At 47.3% G+C, this 17,824-nt stretch overlaps 1 protein-coding gene across 10 annotated transcripts in view; it reads right to left on the minus strand.

Annotated features, from left to right (window-relative positions):
- The window catches only part of PIAS2 (protein inhibitor of activated STAT 2), a 64,929-nt gene extending 47,385 nt beyond the window's left edge, over positions 1–17,544 (minus strand). For 9 of the 10 annotated variants that reach the window (XM_056138473.1, XM_056138469.1, XM_056138468.1 and 6 more), the window contains exon 1: positions 17,358–17,544. In XM_056138473.1, the coding sequence (XP_055994448.1) occupies positions 17,358–17,381 (24 nt within the window). In that variant the 5' untranslated portion in view covers positions 17,382–17,544. Of the gene's footprint in view, positions 1–1,275; positions 1,386–17,357 lie in introns of all 10 variants that reach the window. The other variant, XM_056138467.1, reaches the window with a different exon arrangement.
- Between the last annotated feature and the right edge of the window lie 280 nt (positions 17,545–17,824).

The following is a 17,824-nucleotide window of genomic DNA, read 5'->3' on the forward strand; positions in this document are numbered from 1 at the left end:
CATCTCAAGACATCTACAAAACTCCTAGAATAACTGAATAAACCAAAGTGTCAGAATACAAGATATAAATATCACACATAAACAAAAAATTAGACATCTCAACACACTAACAAGGAACATGTAGGAACCAATTAACAACACAACACTTACTTATATCACTCCAAAGAAAATGAAAACCAGATAGAACATGTACACTTGCACACCAAAACATAAAACACGCAGGAGTCTAAGATCTAAATACATTTTTTTATAGATTGGAAAACTCAGCAAAGCAACATCAGTTTTTCCTTAAACTGATATACAGATTATAGTAATTCCCTTCCATGATTGTTTACAGATACAAGAATAATCTAAAATTTATAAGTCAAAAGAGCTAAAGCAAATACTTAAAAAGAATAAGAGAAACCAACAACCCCATTTCACAGCTAAGCAAGCAAGACTTGGTGACTTAACAGAGATCAACATATAGAGGAGAATGGAGCAAACAGAAAATCCATAAACATTCACATAAATATGCCCAGAGATTTCTTTTTTTGCAAAGTGCAAAAAGGCAACTGAACGGAGAAGAGTCTCATTTCAACAAATGGTGCTGAAGCATTGTCACTGTCACTGACAACCCGTTGTTCATTGATTTGCTCGAGCGGGCCCAGTAACATCTCCATTGGAGACTTTGTTGTTACTGTGTTTGGCATATCGAATACATCACGGGTAGCTTGCCAGGTTCTGCCGTGCGGGCGAGATACTCTCAGTAGTTTGCCGGGCTCTCCGAGAGGGGCGGAGGAATCGAACTCGGGTCGGCCATGTTGGCTGAGTGCAAGGCAAACACCCTACCGCTGTGCTATCGCCCCCAACTCCCGAGTCTCACCCTTATTGTAAAAATCATCTCCAGGGAGGTATAACAAAGTCATAAATTTTTGAAACACAGAAGATTTTCAGGTTCTATAGGCAGGCAAAAAAGCTGTTAGACTCAATGCTAAAAGTCAGATTCATGAAAAGAAAAATGACAGGACTTACCAAAAATTTGTGCTCTATAAGTACTGTTAAAAATACAAAGGCAATCAACAATAGGCTTGCAGAAATATTTACAAACCACATTACACAAAGAATATCTAAGATATATCAAGAACTCTGACCCTGAGGGAAAAAAGAAAGCAGTTAAAGAACAAAAGACATGAAGATGCACAGGTGGCAGATAAGCACATGAAAATATGGCCAGCACCCCTGGCCACTGGAGGTATGCAAATAAAACCTCACTACAAATCACTAGATACATACCAGAATGACTAAAATGAAAAACAGTGATAACACCCAATGCTGACGAGGATGCAGAGAAACTGGGTCACTCCATACATTGCAGGTAGGGATGGTAAAATGGCACAGCCACTCTGGAAAACAGTTTGGCAAGTTCTTTAAAAACTACAGACTTAAATAACCATGCAACCCAGCAGTCATCATCCTGAACATGTCATATAATAATGAAGATTATGTTCACAAAAAAACTCTATGCACAAATCTTTTTATTCGCAGCAGCAAATAAAGGGTGAATAAGTCAGATGTCTTCCAACAGGTGAAGCTAAACAAATCCATACCACTGAATACCACACAGCAATAAAAAGGGATGAACTACTGATGCTTATAGCAATGAGGAAAGTATCTCAGCGAATTTGCTAGTTTCAAAAAGAAAAGACCATAGAAATGATGAAGAGATAGCTGGGCAGATTAAGGGGACTGGCCAGGGCAGAATAGGAAGGAAGTAAATAAGTGGCCTTAGAAATGATTGATCTAGGAGATTCTGTAATGATACAAACTGTACTTGAATGTGGCAGTATCAATACCCTGTTTGTGATAAGAAGCCATCATTCTGCAACGTGTTACAACCTAAAAAACAAAAGGTAGACATCCTTTCTTTTTTGTCTGTCACAGTGCTGAGTATCAAGCCCAGACTTTCACACAGAAGAGTCATGTGTTCCATCAGTAAGCCACATCTGTTACCCTATATTATTTCTTACAACTGTAAGTGAATTAATTACAGCTGAGATTATCTTAAGGAAAGGCTAATATAAATTACAAAGACCAAGATGACCAATCTGATGTTTCTGAAGTCAGTAACATAATATTCCCAAGAGCAAAAACGAAAAAAGAAGCAAAAGTATAGGAAGAATTTTAAAGGAAAGCACAATTATGGGGCCGGAACAATAGTACAACAGGTAGGGCATTTGCCTTGCAAGCGGCCAACCTGAGTTCAATCCCAGGCACTACATACGGTCTCCTGAGTTCTGCCAGGAACGATCCCTTAGCAGAAGTAGGAGTAAGCCCTGAGCCAAATGTTGCCCAAAAGGGGAAGGGAAAAAAGGGCAAAATTAATGAAGAAAAGAAAAATAGGGTAATTAGTAAAAATATTAACGTTTCAGTCTAGAGAAATATCTCAACTGTGGGAGTTCCAGGTTTGATCCCCAGACCAAATGGTCCTCAAAAGCACTGCAGGGGAGAACCCTGAGCAAAGAACAGTCAGAAGCAGCCCCCAAGCACTGACAGGTAGACCTCAAAACAAAGGAAACATTATTAACTGAACACAGAAAAAGCAGATCTGCACAGATATTAGAATAATATGAACTGAAAAAGTTTCAATTCAACGGGAAAATATATTTTAAATCTCATGCATTGTTAGCAATGAAAAATATACTTATAAACCTTATAGGACAAGGATAAACTACAGTAACATCATTCTGGTTAAAGATTAACATTTCTCTGCTATCTAAAACTAAAGATATAAGATTTGAACACAATAATCAACATATAAAACTTCAACAATTAGAAAACACGTGCTTTTTCAAATGCAAACAAAAATTGTAAGAACTAATTAGTGTCCAAAGATTTTAAAGATTCTGGTATCGTATATATTATGCTACCTAAATACAATGCAATCACAAATCAATAATCAAATGATCACAAAGGAATTCCCATGTGTTTGGAAAGTAATTCATAAAGCTCATAAGGGGAAAATATTCACAAGTGAAAAATAACACCGCATGAAAACTTGTAATTCAGGGAAACCAAAATGTAGAATTTTATGACCCTAAATGTTTCTGATAAAATGCTAAAATTACTAAGATAGGTGTCTTCGTAACTGGAAAAAGAAAGAAGCCCAAAGAAAGTATAAGAGTGAAACAACAACAACAACAAAATTAATCAATGGGATAAAAGATATATTAAGGAGCATTAAAAGAAAAAAGACATTTAATTCATTGCAAAGTCCTTATAAACCAGTAAGTTTTCTGTTTTTGTTTTTTTTTAAAATAGTGAGACATCATGAGGTACAGTTGCAGACTTACACATTTTTGTGCTTGGGTTTCAATCATACAATGATCAAACACCCATCCCTCCACCAGTGCGCATTTCCCACCACTACGGATCCCAGTATCCCTCCCACCCCCCAGCCCCCATCCCACCCTGCCTCTGTGGCAGGGCATTTCCCTCTCTCTCGTTTTTAGTGCTGTGGTTTGCAAAAGAGGCATTGAGTGGCAATTATGTTTGGTCGATAGTCTACAAGGGAGCTCAGAAAGAGAAGGGAAGTTTTCTGTTTTTTTAAGTGGCCATAAATGGCTGGAAAGACAATACAGGGGCTAAGGTGCTTATCTTCATGCAGTCCATCCCAGCCTAATCCCTAGTATGGCAATCCCCTAGCGCAGAGCATAACTGGGAAAAATTCCCCAGCACAGAACAGGGCGTAGATCTGAGCACTGTCAGATGTAGCCTGCTATGGCCCAATCCCCATTCAACACATATAAACTGTAAAAAAGCAAGTATGGCCCAAGGTCTGCCCAAAGAGTAGCTGAAAAACTAAAACTGGGCTGGAAGAGAAATTAACTGCACATACAACAACTTAATGCCATAGGATTGAAGTATGTGGGTGAAAGGGGCAATGTTCTACCAAAGTATCATCTAGCAAAAACAGTGTGAAAATTGAAAATATGAACAATCCTGGGGCTGGACTGATAGCACAGCGGTTAGGGCATTTGCCTTGCACGCAGTCGACCTGGGTTCGAATCCCAGCATCCCATATGGTCCCCCTAGCACTGCCAGGAGTAATTCCTGAGTGCATGAGCCAGGGGTAACCCCTGTGCATCACCGGGTGTGACCCCAAAAGAAAACAAAAATGAACAACCCTGTAATCAAAGCAAATGAATTAGGGATAAAGAAATATCCCAAAAAGAAAAGTGACAATTTTACAAGGAAGTTTTGCCAAACACACGAAAGACCATTTCAATTTTTATGTTGCTCTTTCAAAGAAGGAAAACTGTGTTGTTTTTAATTATAGGTTCATGGCACAAATTATTAAAACAAAAATACTAAATTAACTATCTTTAAAATTAGTCTAATTGGGGCTGGAGAGATAGCACAGCGGGTAGGGCGTTTGCCTTGCACGTGACCGACCCGGGTTCGATTCCCAGCATCCCATATGTCCCCTGAGCACCGCCAGGAGTAACTCCTGAGTGCAGAGCCGGGAGGAAACCCTGTGCATCGCGGGGTGTGACCCAAAAAGCAAAAATAAATAAATAAATAAAATTAGTCTAATAATGAAAAGAGAGAAAAAGAGAGACAGATGAAAGTTGACTTTATATTTAGCACAGGAAAAAAATTGGTTTAAATATTAGAAAAATCAGTGTAGTACATCGGGTTCACAGGTTATAAAAGCAAACCATAATCTTCTCAAAAGATCCCCCCCGAAAAAAACAAAAAAAAACCTATTGATAAAATTCAACATCAGGAATGGGGAGAGAACATGGAAGAGTAGAGTACATTCTTTACATACCGGTGCCCCCCAATTCAATTCCTGGCATTGTCACTGTCACTGTCCTCCCGTTGTTCATCGATTTGCTCGAGCAGGTCCAGTAATGTCTCCATTGTGACACTTGTTACTGTGTTTGGCATATCGAATACGTCACGGGTAGCTTGCCAGGCTTTGCCGTGTGGGCGAGATACTCTCAGCAGCTTGCCAGGCTCTCCGAGAGGGGTGGAGGAATCGAACTCGAGTTCGAAACGCCCTACCCACTGTGCTATCGCTCCAACCCATTCCTGGCACTATATTCCAGGAACAGTCCCAAAACAAAACAAACCTAAATAAACAAAATTCAATCCATTATTTTTTTTGGGGGGGGGGGGGGTAATAACAAACTAGTAATAGTGAGGAACATCCTTAACCTGAAAAGATTATCTATAAAAAATGACCCACAGCAAGCATCACTTAACTGTAGAACTTTGGGGGCCGGAGCTATAGTACAGCAGGTAGGGTGCTTGCCTTACACATGGCCAACATGGGTTCAATTCCTGGTATCCCATATGGTCCCCCACACACAGCCAGGAGTAATATGTGAGTACAGAGCCAGGAGTAACTCCTGAGCATTGCCAGGTATGATCCAAAAAGGAAAAAAAAAAAGAAAAAAAACATAAAGAACTTTGACAGCATTCCCTTTACAATCAGGAACAAGATCAGGATGCCCCATCATGGCTTCTATTCAACACTGTACAGGAGATCCTAGCCAGCACAATAAGGCAGAAAAAAAAGAAAGAGAAAGAAAGAGAGGAAGGAAGGAAGGAAGGGAGGGAGGGAGGGAGGGAGGGAGGGAGGGAGGGAGGGAGGAAAAGGCATAAGAATGAGAAAGGAAGAAACAAAAAGCTATCATTCATAGAGATCTGTCTGAACAGAAAAATCATAGAGAATTCTACTCATCACCATTAGGAAGGAGCAGGGCAGAAGTGGTTACAAAAAATCAACTACTTCTATACACCACCAAGATAAAATATTTTTTGAAATAACACTTTTGGTTTGATACAAAAGATGCATACTACTAAATCTCACAAGTTGTTTGCAACTATATTACTGACAAAAACTATGAAATGTACCAAAGTCTAAGCTCGGAGACTACTATGGAGATTACTAGGTCTACAGTTAAGAAAACCTAGTTAAGAAGTAAGTTCTCTCAGATGATTCAGATTCAACACATTCCTCATCAAAAAAACCCCAAAGAGATAGGGTGTGTGTTTAAGTTTAACATAATTTAAAATGCATGACACAGCCAACAGTCAGGAAGTCCCCTGAAGAACAAGGCAGGAGGATCTGACCTACTTCTATATCCCCTATGGGGGACTAAACTGTTTGAGAACAACCATCCCAATAAAGACTGGAACATGTGTTCGAAGGCATGAAACACTCCACTGGCAGTGAAGATCTGAGGGCCTGAGCGCTGAGACAGCAGGAAAGAAAACTGCAGGGAAAAGAGGCATCATGCCTCTTCTCCCTGAAGATATTTGCCAACAGCAGAAGAGCAAATACACAGGTTGAGAAGTCAAGCAGAACACTGAACAGACCTTTAAGACTGGGGAAAAGAGAAGATATTTGCTAAACAAGCTGTAAGAGCAATACAATACACAACATGTATCTGGGATAGACAATTGAAGCCCTATAAATTAGTGTGAGAAAGATGGGCCACCCAATATTAAAACAAGCAGAAAGTTCACAATCAGTTGGCAAATCTGTTCACAAAAGACATCAGTTCACAAAAGACATCACAAATCATGATTAAGTATATCAAAAGGGGCTTAATATCACTACTCACTGGGAACATGAACATGGAAATTATTATCACTAAGCACGCACTGAAATGTCCAAAAGAGGACATACAGCAACTGTGCTCAGGACTTGCCCCTGGCGGGTCTGGGGGACCATACCATAGGTTGGGGTTGGAATGGCTGCATGCAAGGCCACACTCCACTGTGCTCAGGACATGCCCCTGGCAGGTCTGGGGGACCATACCATAGGTACTGAGTAACTACTAGGTGTGGGAGAGTGAGAGGGAGACCTGAAGAGCCTTATAAATTCTTCAGTGCCCACCAGAAGGAAGGAAAAGGGACAACTGGGTACATTCCTACAACACCAAAGGTGACTACTCACCCTGAGGCCCGAGAGGAAGGTGCTCAAGGAGCAAGAGCACATGTTTCATATGTTTCGTGGATAGCACAGTTCAATCCCTGGCGGTAGGATCAAGCAAACATCACGGGGAGAGACCCCACCAACAAGCAGGGAGAAGCCCATGTGCCAAAACAAACAAAAAAAATTTGTTTTTTAAAAAAAAGGTCATCATAAAGACTGTGAACAAGGTATCTACAAGAGGCCAACCATCAGATCAGCATTAGGTTTCTCATTATAATGGGTGTTTTTAAGGCCTGAAAACAACTTTCAACCAGGAAAGAAGCAAGCCATGCTCAAATATTTAGTAACTCAGAAAATTCGTCACCAGCACAGCTCATCTAAAACTACGTAAGACTGAATCCCAGCAGTCCAGGATCCAAACCACAGACCTAATTCAGGAGTGCAACAGAAAATAACCCCAAAATGCCACTGTACACCAGCCCAAGAAAACAAGCTGTTCTGATTAGTCAAGAAAGGTCAATACAGGAGCCGAAGAGACACAGAGCAGGTAAGATTTGCCCTGCACACAGCCGGCCATGGTTCCATCCCCAGCATCCCTGATGGTCCTCCAAGCCTGCTCAGCAGTGATACCTGAGCACAGTGTGGTGTGGCACCAAAACAAAACAAGAAAGATCAAGACATAAAAGAAAAGCTGACTGGTTAATAAGATGAAAACTCAATGTGATACTATTTTAAAATTTATTTCCCAGAGCTCTTCTCACTCAAGCAGGCTTTATCTCTCCTTTAGGGAATACAAGTTTAATAACATAAAAGGTTCTCCCGCAGCTCCATCAGAAGTGATCCCTGAGCACACAGTCAGGAGCAACCCTTGAGCACCACAGGGTGTGGACCAAAAAAAAACAATAAATAAATAAAGGCAACTGGTGGGGGTGTGGGGAAAGAGAAGGGAACAGAAGAGTTTGGACTATAAAATGAAGCCACACAACACCATCATTTCAACTCAACTATACAGTGACCTTAAGTTCAGGCACCTAAAAGAGACTAGCTGGCAAGACGAGAGTCTGTCAAAGACTCAATTGTCTTTTCAAGGATGCTGAGAAAATTAGCTAACAACAATAAAATTCTTACCTCATACCAAATACAAATCAAAACCAACTCAAAATTTGCCAAAACCCCATATATCAGTGTTCTACCTGTGGACTGAAGAAAATAGGAGAAACATTTCCTGGGTCAGATGAAAGCTGAGACAGAAACAAAAAATATATATAGTTTATTAACTCCAACGTTATAAAATTACTTGGTTTTTGTTTTAATTTTTTTTTATTTATTTATTGAATCACTGTGGGAAAGGTTACAAAGCTTTCAGGTTTATGTCTCAGTCATGCAAATATCAGATACATTTCCCTTTACCAATACTTATTTTTTACCATGAAGAACCCCAATAAAACCCCACCCCCCACCCCTCCCCGTCCCTGTGAGGCAGATGAATTCTAGTTAACACTCTATCTGCTTTGATTAGATTCATTGTTTCAATAAAAGATTCACCACTATTATTTAGAGTTTACCCCCCCCCCCCCCCCCCAATCAGACATGCTGAAAAAGCATTGTGAAGTGATTTGCTTTCTACGGCTGGGTTCAAGAATTAAATGTTGGTTTTGGATTTCTGCTCTTTTACCTATTGACCCTGGAAGTATTTCTACTGAAAGTCAGATAGTTAAGAAATTGGTTTCTGTGTTCTGGAGTCCTGGCCGTGCTGGAGAGCCGCTCGCGGGGGGCAACCGGTGGCCTCGGTAGGGCGTGAAGGGCGGAGCGAAACGCCCCCCTTCCCATGAGGTTTTAGTCGCCCCCACACTCCCGGCTCATACCTGCTGTCCACAAGGCTCCCATGTGGCCGTCATCTTTCTTTCCAGAGAGGAGAGGGCGAATGGGGCAACACCCTTTCCCCTCCGGCAGACTTGATGGCCTGGATCAATGCATAGTCCGTTCACTTTTCTGCTCCAAGCTGCTGGGTTCTGCATTAAGTCCTTGTGCTTCTGGGGCCGTGGCCGTGCTGGAGAGCCGCTCGCGGGGGGCAACTGGTGACCTCGGTAGGGCGTGAAGGACGGACCAGAACGCCCCCCTTCCCACGAGGTTCTAGTCGCCCCCACACCCCCGGCTCATACCTGCTGTCCACAAGGCTCCCATGTGGCCGCCATCTTTCTTTCCAGAGGGAGGAGGGCGGAAGGGAGCAACACCCTTTCCCCTCTGGGCAGAAATGATTGCCTGGATTAACGCATAGTCCTTTCACTTTTCTGCTCCAAGCTGCTGGGTTCTGCATTAGGTCATTGTGCTTCTGGGGCTGTGGCTGTGCTGGAGAGCCGCTCGTGGGGGCAACTGGTGGCCTCGGTAGGGCGTGAAGGGCGGACCGAAACGCCCCCCTTCCCATGAGGTTTTAGTCGCCCCCACACTCCCGGCTCATACCTGCTGTCCACAAGGCTCCCATGTGGCCGCCATCTTTCTTTCCAGAGAGGAGAGGGCGAATGGGGCAACACCCTTTCCCCTCCGGCAGACTTGATGGCCTGGATCAATGCATAGTCCGTTCACTTTTCTGCTCCAAGCTGCTGGGTTCTGCATTAAGTCCTTGTGCTTCTGGAGCCGTGGCTGTGCTGGAGAGCCGCTCGTGGGGGGCAACTGGTGACCTCGGTAGGGCGTGAAGGAACGGACCAGAACGCCCCCCTTCCCATGAGGTTTTAGTCGCCCCCACACCCCCGGCTCATACCTGCTGTCCACAAGGCCCCCATGTGGTCGCCATCTTTCTTTCCAGAGGGAGGAGGGCGGAAGGGAGCAACACCCTTTCCCCTCTGGGCAGAAATGATTGCCTGGATTAACGCATAGTCCTTTCACTTTTCTGCTCCAAGCTGCTGGGTTCTGCATTAAGCCCTTCTGCTTCTGGGGCTGTGGCCGTGCTGGAGAGCCGCTCGTGGGGGGCAACTGGTGACCTCGGTAGGGCGTGAAGGACGGACCGGAACGCCCCCCTTCCCATGAGGTTTTAGTCGCCCCCACACTCCCGGCTCATACCTGCTGTCCACAAGGCTCCCATGTGGCCGCCATCTTTCTTTCCAGAGAGGAGAGGGCGAATGGGGCAACACCCTTTCCCCTCCGGCAGACTTGATGGCCTGGATCAACGCATAGTCCGTTCACTTTTCTGCTCCAAGCTGCTGGGTTCTGCATTAAGTCCTTGTGCTTCTGGGGCCGTGGCCGTGCTGGAGAGCCGCTCGTGAGGGGTGACTGGTGACCTCGGTAGGGCGTGAAGGACGGACTGGAACGCCCCCCTTCCCATGAGGTTTTAGTCGCCCCCACACCCCCGGCTCATACCTGCTGTCCACAAGGCTCCCATGCGGCCGCCATCCTTCTTTCCAGAGAAGAGAGGGCGAATGGGGCAACACCCTTTCCCCTCTGGGCAGAAATGATGGCTTGGGTTAACTCATCGTCCGTTCACTTTTCTGCTCTAAGCTGCTGGTTTCTGCATTAAGTCCTTGTGTTTCTGGGGCTGTGGCCATGCTCCAAACTTAACTCTGATTTTCAGGGAGAAAGATTGGGTGGTTTACTTCTCATTGATCACTTTGTATATAGAGAGATGTTTTGAGAAAAAGTCCTCGTTCCCGCATACTCGAGCTGTATTTGTAGAGGCTTCTGGTCACCGGGGTTCCATCTGGGGGAGGCGGGATGCGGCACCTACTCCATCTGGAACTTGCCGGTGCTCTCGGCTCTTTTTGGAACCTGTTTTTTCTTTTTTCTTTTCCTCCGGGATCCCGCACCCTCCATGTGTTCCTTCTCTTCTTTGTTTTAATTTTTTGGTGGGGGCACAACCAGAAATGCTCAGGGGTTATTCCTGGTTCTGAACTCAGGAAACTATTTCTGGTAGCACTCAGGCAACTATGTGGGATGCTGGGATCAAACTCCCACCAGATGCAAGCAAGGCAAATGCCCTACCCGCTCTATTGTTCAGGACCCCATAAAATTACAATTCATCAGTGCAGTATCTGTTGTTGCAATGACCTGATTGAGGGAAATTTCAGGCAGAGTGCAGGAAACTTCTGTGGACTGGTAACTGTGGTTGAAGAACAGCAACATATATAAAAGCTAAAACTTACATGCTCTGCCAGCAGGGGCACTGGGTCCAATTCCCAGCACCACCAGAATGAGTTCCAAGTACTGGTATATTATATGTGAAAGATCATACTAAGCAAAAGTGTAAAGAACTCCAAATGTCCACAAACTAAGAAATGAGTATATAAACTGTGAAATATTCATATTTTGGATAAGAAAAGGCTATCCACTATAAAGTGCTGATGCAGGCTCTAATGGGGGCGGAGCCTGAAAAGGGGATGCTAAGTGAGAAGAGCCTGACACTACCATAGCTGTGATTCTACTCATTTCATGAAATAGCCAGAAAAAGATAAACCAGAGAGAGAAGACTAGTGAAAGCTAAGGTCTGAGGGAAAGGAAGAATAAAGACTAACTGCTAATGGACAAGGGACTTCTTTGGGGTAACAGAAATGTTCTAGAATTAGAGAACTGTGAATCAGTAATGATGGTTACACAGCTTAGTTAACAAAGTAAAAAACACTGAACATTTTAAAATTCTGTACTTGATCACATGCAGATTAATAGCTCAATGTCACTGTCACTGTCCTCCCGTTATTCCTCAATTTGTATTCAATATGCCAAAGACTCACAATGGAGACGTTACGGGGCCCGCTCAAGCAAATACCTCCATGAAAAAATTAAAATAGACAAGCACAGAGTCAGGAGTAAGATCTGAGCACCCCTAGATATTCAAGGACCCTGTCCCCAATAAAACGATTAGGGGAGACAACTCTAAGAACTGGAGCACCTGCTTTCTATGCAGAAACCCCTGACTGGATCCCCAGTACCACCTGGTACCCTAAGCAATGCTGGGAGTGATCCTCAATCAACAGCCCCTGAGCAGCAGAGGTAGGTAGGTCCTGAGCACTACTGAATGTGGCGTGAGAACCAAAAATAAAGAAAGCTGTTATTACAATGCACTCCTCCCTACCACCCCCAGTTCTGAACATAAGGGAGAGAAAACTAGCTGCAGCCTTTTACCCAGCTGTGTTCAGGAATCACCCCCTAGGACCAGATACAGTGCTAAGATCCAACCTGAGTCAGCCTGTCTTCCCAGGGTCCAGTCTCTGGGCAGAACAACAGGAACCCTGCCTTCAGTAGCCTAAGCATAGGAAGTGCCACAGCTGGAGAAGAGTCGCAGAGATGGGAGAGCCCTGCACACCGGCTATTCAGCTGCCTTTCACTTCTATACTTACTTAGCTCTGCTAAAGACTTTCTGGGGAGGAGGTGAGGGGAAGCAGGGCAGAGACACAGATCCAGGCCATCAGATCTAAGTACGGACTTGTGCCAGATTAATGCATTAGTTAACTCAAAGACCAGGACGATGGCTTAAAGGTTGGAGCATATAAGCTTCACATGACTGAACCCCAGGTTCAATTCCCAAGATATGATCCCCTTAGCACAAGGCCTCCCTCAACACTCTCCTCCAAAAGACAAGTTAATTCGTAAACTATCTCATCGGCAGGGTATTATATATAAACAAGCAACTGATGGGTTAAGTTCATTTCTTCCCTAACACTCTGAAAGCTTTAAACAGATAAGGCATTATGAGAGCACGCTTGATTATACAGGATCTTTTTTGAAAACGTCCTCATTCGAAGATCTAGAGATAAAATGTGATGCTAACTCATCACAACAGGAGACCCTCCCCTAAGCTCAGTCAAGCAAATGCTTCAGAACTGGAAGAGAAGCATAGCTGGACTCTATGGGTCACTGAAGTGAAGTGGTTAAGTACATGGCTGCCATGCTGTACAGGAAGATTCCTGGGACCAGCTCACAGTCTTAAGAACGGCTATTGTCAGGGGTCAGGGAGGGGTGTATGCCTTGCATCTCCAAGGACCCAAGTTCGATTCCCAGCAAGGCATCCACACCCCATTCAGACAGCACTGCAGGTAGACCCCCAAGAACCATCAGCACTAGTCAAAGGGACCCCCCCCCCCCTCACATCTGGGACCAAGTAGTACATCACTGGGTCTGTTTCACTGAGCCCAAGCACTGAGAAGACTAATTAGCTGAATATTGTAGACATAGGTTGCTTGATCCCTTGAGCACTGCTTGGGAGGTCCCGCATTCAAAAAAACCTGAAGCCTTAAAATTCTCTTGGTTGCTTCATCAAAAAACCATCACCACCAACCTCACTATCTCCCAGATTAAAAAATACCAAGGAGGGGCTGGAGCGATAGCACAGAGTCTAGGGCGTTTGCCTTGCACAAGGTCAACCCAGGTTTGATTCCCAGCATCCCATATGGTCCCCTGAGCACCACTAGGAGTAATTCCTGAGTGCAGAACCAGAAGTAACCCCTGTGCATCACCGGGTGTGATCCCCCCAAAAAAGTAGAAAGAAAAAGAAAAAATAAAAATACCAAAGGAGTTAACTACGGTACCCAGAGGATTGATCACCTCTCCTCAAATTGACTTCCAATACAGGAAATGGCAGCATCAACTGGAACTGACCCCCTCTGCTTAGTCAGTCTTCCCACCAGCAGTGAGGGCTCTGAATGACAATGGGCAAGATAGTAAGAATCCTCTCTGTACAATAACCAGCCAAATATATAGTATCCAGATCCACTAGCCATCAAGGTATTTAAACAAGTTAGCCAACAAAGAAATAAAAGTCAGGGGGCTTGGCTCAAAAACAAAAGGGAAGACATAAAACTCGCCAACAAAGTCCATGACATTTCCTGATGCTTTCACTGACATGACTTGCAGATACGCAGAGCACACCAGAAGCAGAGACCATTCAGAAAGCCCTGCTGTATTCCCCTTCCTTCCTCCCTCGCCAATTGTCTTGTTATCCCTCCAACAGCACACACTACACAAAAGGGCGCTGATTTTTTAACAGTTTAGTTCACATATTGCAGGATGATGGCACAGAGTGCCACTGGACCCAAGGAAAACAGCCACACAAGTCAGATTCTGAAGAGCACCTAAAACTCAAAATCTTAAGACTCCTATACTCTTCATATCACAAGCCAGAATAGGCTAATCTCTCTTTGTGCCTTAATTTCTTCACAAAGTTATGTGAACTACAGTTGAGGATGTGGCCCAATTTTAGGCACAATGAAAGCCTCAAATGCCCATGGCCCTGGATTCAATCTCCACAGGCCAGAACCAAGACAAAAGAGATTTAAGTTCTATGTAAGGATGGGGGAAGGCTCAGAGGGGTGAAGCACTTGCATGAAGAATGCTGGGTTGATGGTCCCATAACACCACTGGTAGGACCTAAAAAATCAAAAGTTTAAAAAGGAAAACAAAAAGAAAAAAAAATTTAAGTATGAATGTCAAGAGCTTATAGAATCAGGCATGCAAGGAGCACATTTAATGTATGTACTGCACTACCATTGGCACCATCGAGGGGACTGGAGGGAAGTAAGAGTCACCTTTAAAGGATGGGATGCTGCCAGCAGGTCAACCTGTACCTGCATCAGCAGCCTGATGGTGCCTTCAGGTCTCCTGATTCTGCTGTGCCTCTGGCCAGAACCCAACAACTCCTGAGAAATTACAAAAAAAGTACGGCATGTGGGAGCCACGCCCACAAACTACCTCGGCTCAGCTAAACAAGCTCATTTATCAACCTTACTTCAGAGATTCATAAATAAATCTCGAAAGAGACCAAAAGTGCAGTTAATCTCAGACCCTCACAGGATAAACCGAAGGTTGGAGGGCAAGCGGGTAAGCCTGGTCCCTCTCAAAGCAGAACCCCCAGCATCCACTTGCTTCCACAATCCAAAATCATGCCCCTGGCCAGAATCCACCATCTCCACACAGACCGCACTGAGATATAATCGGCTGAAAACTTGGGTATGTGGGTTTTGTGACTGAAATCTCCAAGCTTTCTCAGGGTCGGGATGGGGTACCTTTACCCACTTCCCTAGTCTTCTGGAAGCTTCACCAGTCACATCCATACCCCAAAGCTGCCACCCAGTTAAAAAAGCTACTCCAACTTTATCTTCCTGATAAAAATACTGAATGCCCTAACACAATAGCCTTTTACTGCCAGTATTGCAAACCATAATGCACAAAAGGAGGGGGGGAAAGGGGGCAGATGCCTCCCAGAGGCAGGCTGCGGGGGAGCACTGGGGGATGGTGAGAGAAAACTGGGGACATTGGTGATGGAAAATGTACACTGGTGGAGGGATGAATGTTGGACCACTGCATGAATGAAAATCAATAGCAAATAGCTTTGTAATGGCCCATCACAAATATTCAATAAAAATATTTTTAAATAAAAATAAAATAAATTTATAAGTCAGGAAAAAAAGTGTTCACCTTTAAATGCAGAAGCAGCCAAGGCCAACCCTGAGATGAGCAACGCTCTTCACGTCCACATTACCCATACCCTTCCCACCAGAGCCCTATCCTGTCAGTCTCTGCGGGTCTAATATAAGTGAGGGGGCAGCAGGAGCACCTTCTATCAAATTAGGGAGCAAAAAGCTGATTTACAAAAGGGAGAGACACACGTCAGAGAAAAGTATCTTTGGTTTCCACCCAGGGTTCCTCCTCTCTGACCTCAGCACTGACCACCTTTCCGTCCTACACAAGCATGATTTTCTTACGAAGCCCTGCCCAGCTGCTGCGAGAGTCAGTCAGACATAAGTCTGGGACAAGTTTTCACAGAGCAACTTGGAAGAGATACCCCGGCATATACACATGACTTACTCCACACCAAAATAAATAAAGAGATGACTCGGGTGAAAATAGGTTTCGTTTCAAACCTGCCTCCTTCACCAGGAATGGGCTGGATAAGGCTCAGTTTGGCTCAAGGGCTCCACAGGTGTTCTGAACTGACTGACAGCTGGGGCTCTGGAGTTTCTGGTTTCCCATCTGCAGGACCGCTCCCGGCCCATGATCACGGTCCCCAAAGAACCACGAGTGCAAAGCAAAGGCTTTTTCCCTCTGAACTGGAAGCAAATCAGTCCCTTTGGAAGTGGCGGGTAGGGGTAGGGGAAGGGGTGGGGGTGGGGGTGGGGATGGGGGGAGGGGAGGGCAGATAGTCTGCACACCAGAACCAGCCCCTGCATGCCACCGGGGGCTTCTGCCCACGTCCAGCCCACAGGCTTCCCCGGGCCCCATCCCTCCCCATCTCCTCACCCTAGATCTCATCTCCTCACCCCAGAGCCCACCCCCTCACTCTTACCCATCTCCTCACCCCAAGCCCACCCTGGACTCCATCTTCTCAGCCCGGACCCCATCTCCTCACCCCAGAGCCCACCCCTCAGCCCCGAGCCCACCCCGGACCCCATCTCCTCACCCCAGAGCCCACCCCTCAGCCCCGAGTCCATCTCCTCACCCCGGACCCCATCTCCTCACCCCGGACCCATCTCCTCACCCTCACCCTAGATCTCATCTCCTCACCCCAGAGCCCCCCCCTCACTCCTACCCATCTCCTCACCCCAGAGCCCACCCCTCACCCCAGAGCCCACCCCGGACTCCATCTTCTCAACCCGGACCCCATCTCCTCACCCCAGAGCCCACCCCTCACCCCCGAGCCCATCTCCTCACCCCGGATCCCATCTCCTCACCCCGGACCCCATCCCCTCACCCCAAGAGCCCACCCCTCACCCCAGAGCCCATCTCCTCACCCCAAAGCCCATCTCCTCACCCCAGAGCCCACACCTCACCCAGACCCAACGCTTCTCGCCCTTCCCCCTCCGCCACCGGCCAATAAATAATACAAAAAGGCCCCTTTCACCCAACTCCTTTCTCATTCCGAACGGGCAACCCGGATCACACGGCTGTGGTGCAGCGACCAACTTCATTCAAGTACTCCTCCTCCAGTGCCGGTGCTCCACACTCCACGCGCGCGCGCGCGCGCGCACACACACACACACACACACACACATATACACGCGCGCGCGCGCACACACACACACATACACGCGCGCGAGAGCGAGAGAGAGAGAGCGCGCGCGCACACACCCCCGGCGGCGCCCCGCAAACTCGGGAGAACCCGGCCCTTCAAGGACCTAATTCTGCCTTCAGGGACCGAGCGACGCAGGAGACGATCCGCGGGGCTGACTGGGCCGGCTGTTCCGTTCCAGCGGCGGAGCCCTGCAGGCGGACTGGCCGGCCCGCGGGCGCGAACGCTGCACCCCGCCCCCGAGAGCGACCAAGCGCGTGTGGGGTCGCCATGGACACATCCACCTGGGGCGCCCGGGGACCCCCGCGCCCGCCGCGCCGCGGCCCCGGCCGAGCGGTCCCCGCGGAGCCGGGTGGCGACGGCGACGCCGCGGCTTCCCCGCCTCCCGCGCCCTCCCCTCCCCCGCGGCGGCCTCCGCTTCCCGCGCCCCCCGCTTACCCTCAACTCCTCGAAATCCGCCATTTTCTACCACCCGCGGGCGCCGCCGCCGCTGCCGCCGCCACAGCACCCCCGCCCGCTGCCGCCCACGACGCCGCCGCCACCACGGCCGCCGCCGCCGGCGCCTCCAACACCATCCTGCACTGGGCGCCGCCGAAGACGCCGCGGCCGCCGCCGCCGCCGCCGCCGTAGCCGCTGCGCCGCGCCGCGCCGCGCCGCCGCCGCCGCCGCCGCCGCCGCCGCCGCCGCCGGGGCCGTCACGTGAGCGGCGCCGGCCCCGCCCCCGGCGCGCGCGGCCCCGCCCCTCGCGGCGCCCCCTGCCCACCCGGCCCGCCGCCGCCTTCCGCCCGCGCCTTCCGCCGCCCGACCGCGAGCGCGCGCCTCCCCGCCAACCCGCGCGCACGCACTTACACACGCGCGCGAGTGCTCGCGCCCGCGATTCCCCATCCCCCACCAGCGCCCCCACG

Source organism: Sorex fumeus, unplaced genomic scaffold (assembly GCF_029834395.1).
Source record: "Sorex fumeus unplaced genomic scaffold, SorFum_2.1 ptg000128l, whole genome shotgun sequence".
NCBI classification, from domain to species: domain Eukaryota; kingdom Metazoa; phylum Chordata; class Mammalia; order Eulipotyphla; family Soricidae; genus Sorex; species Sorex fumeus.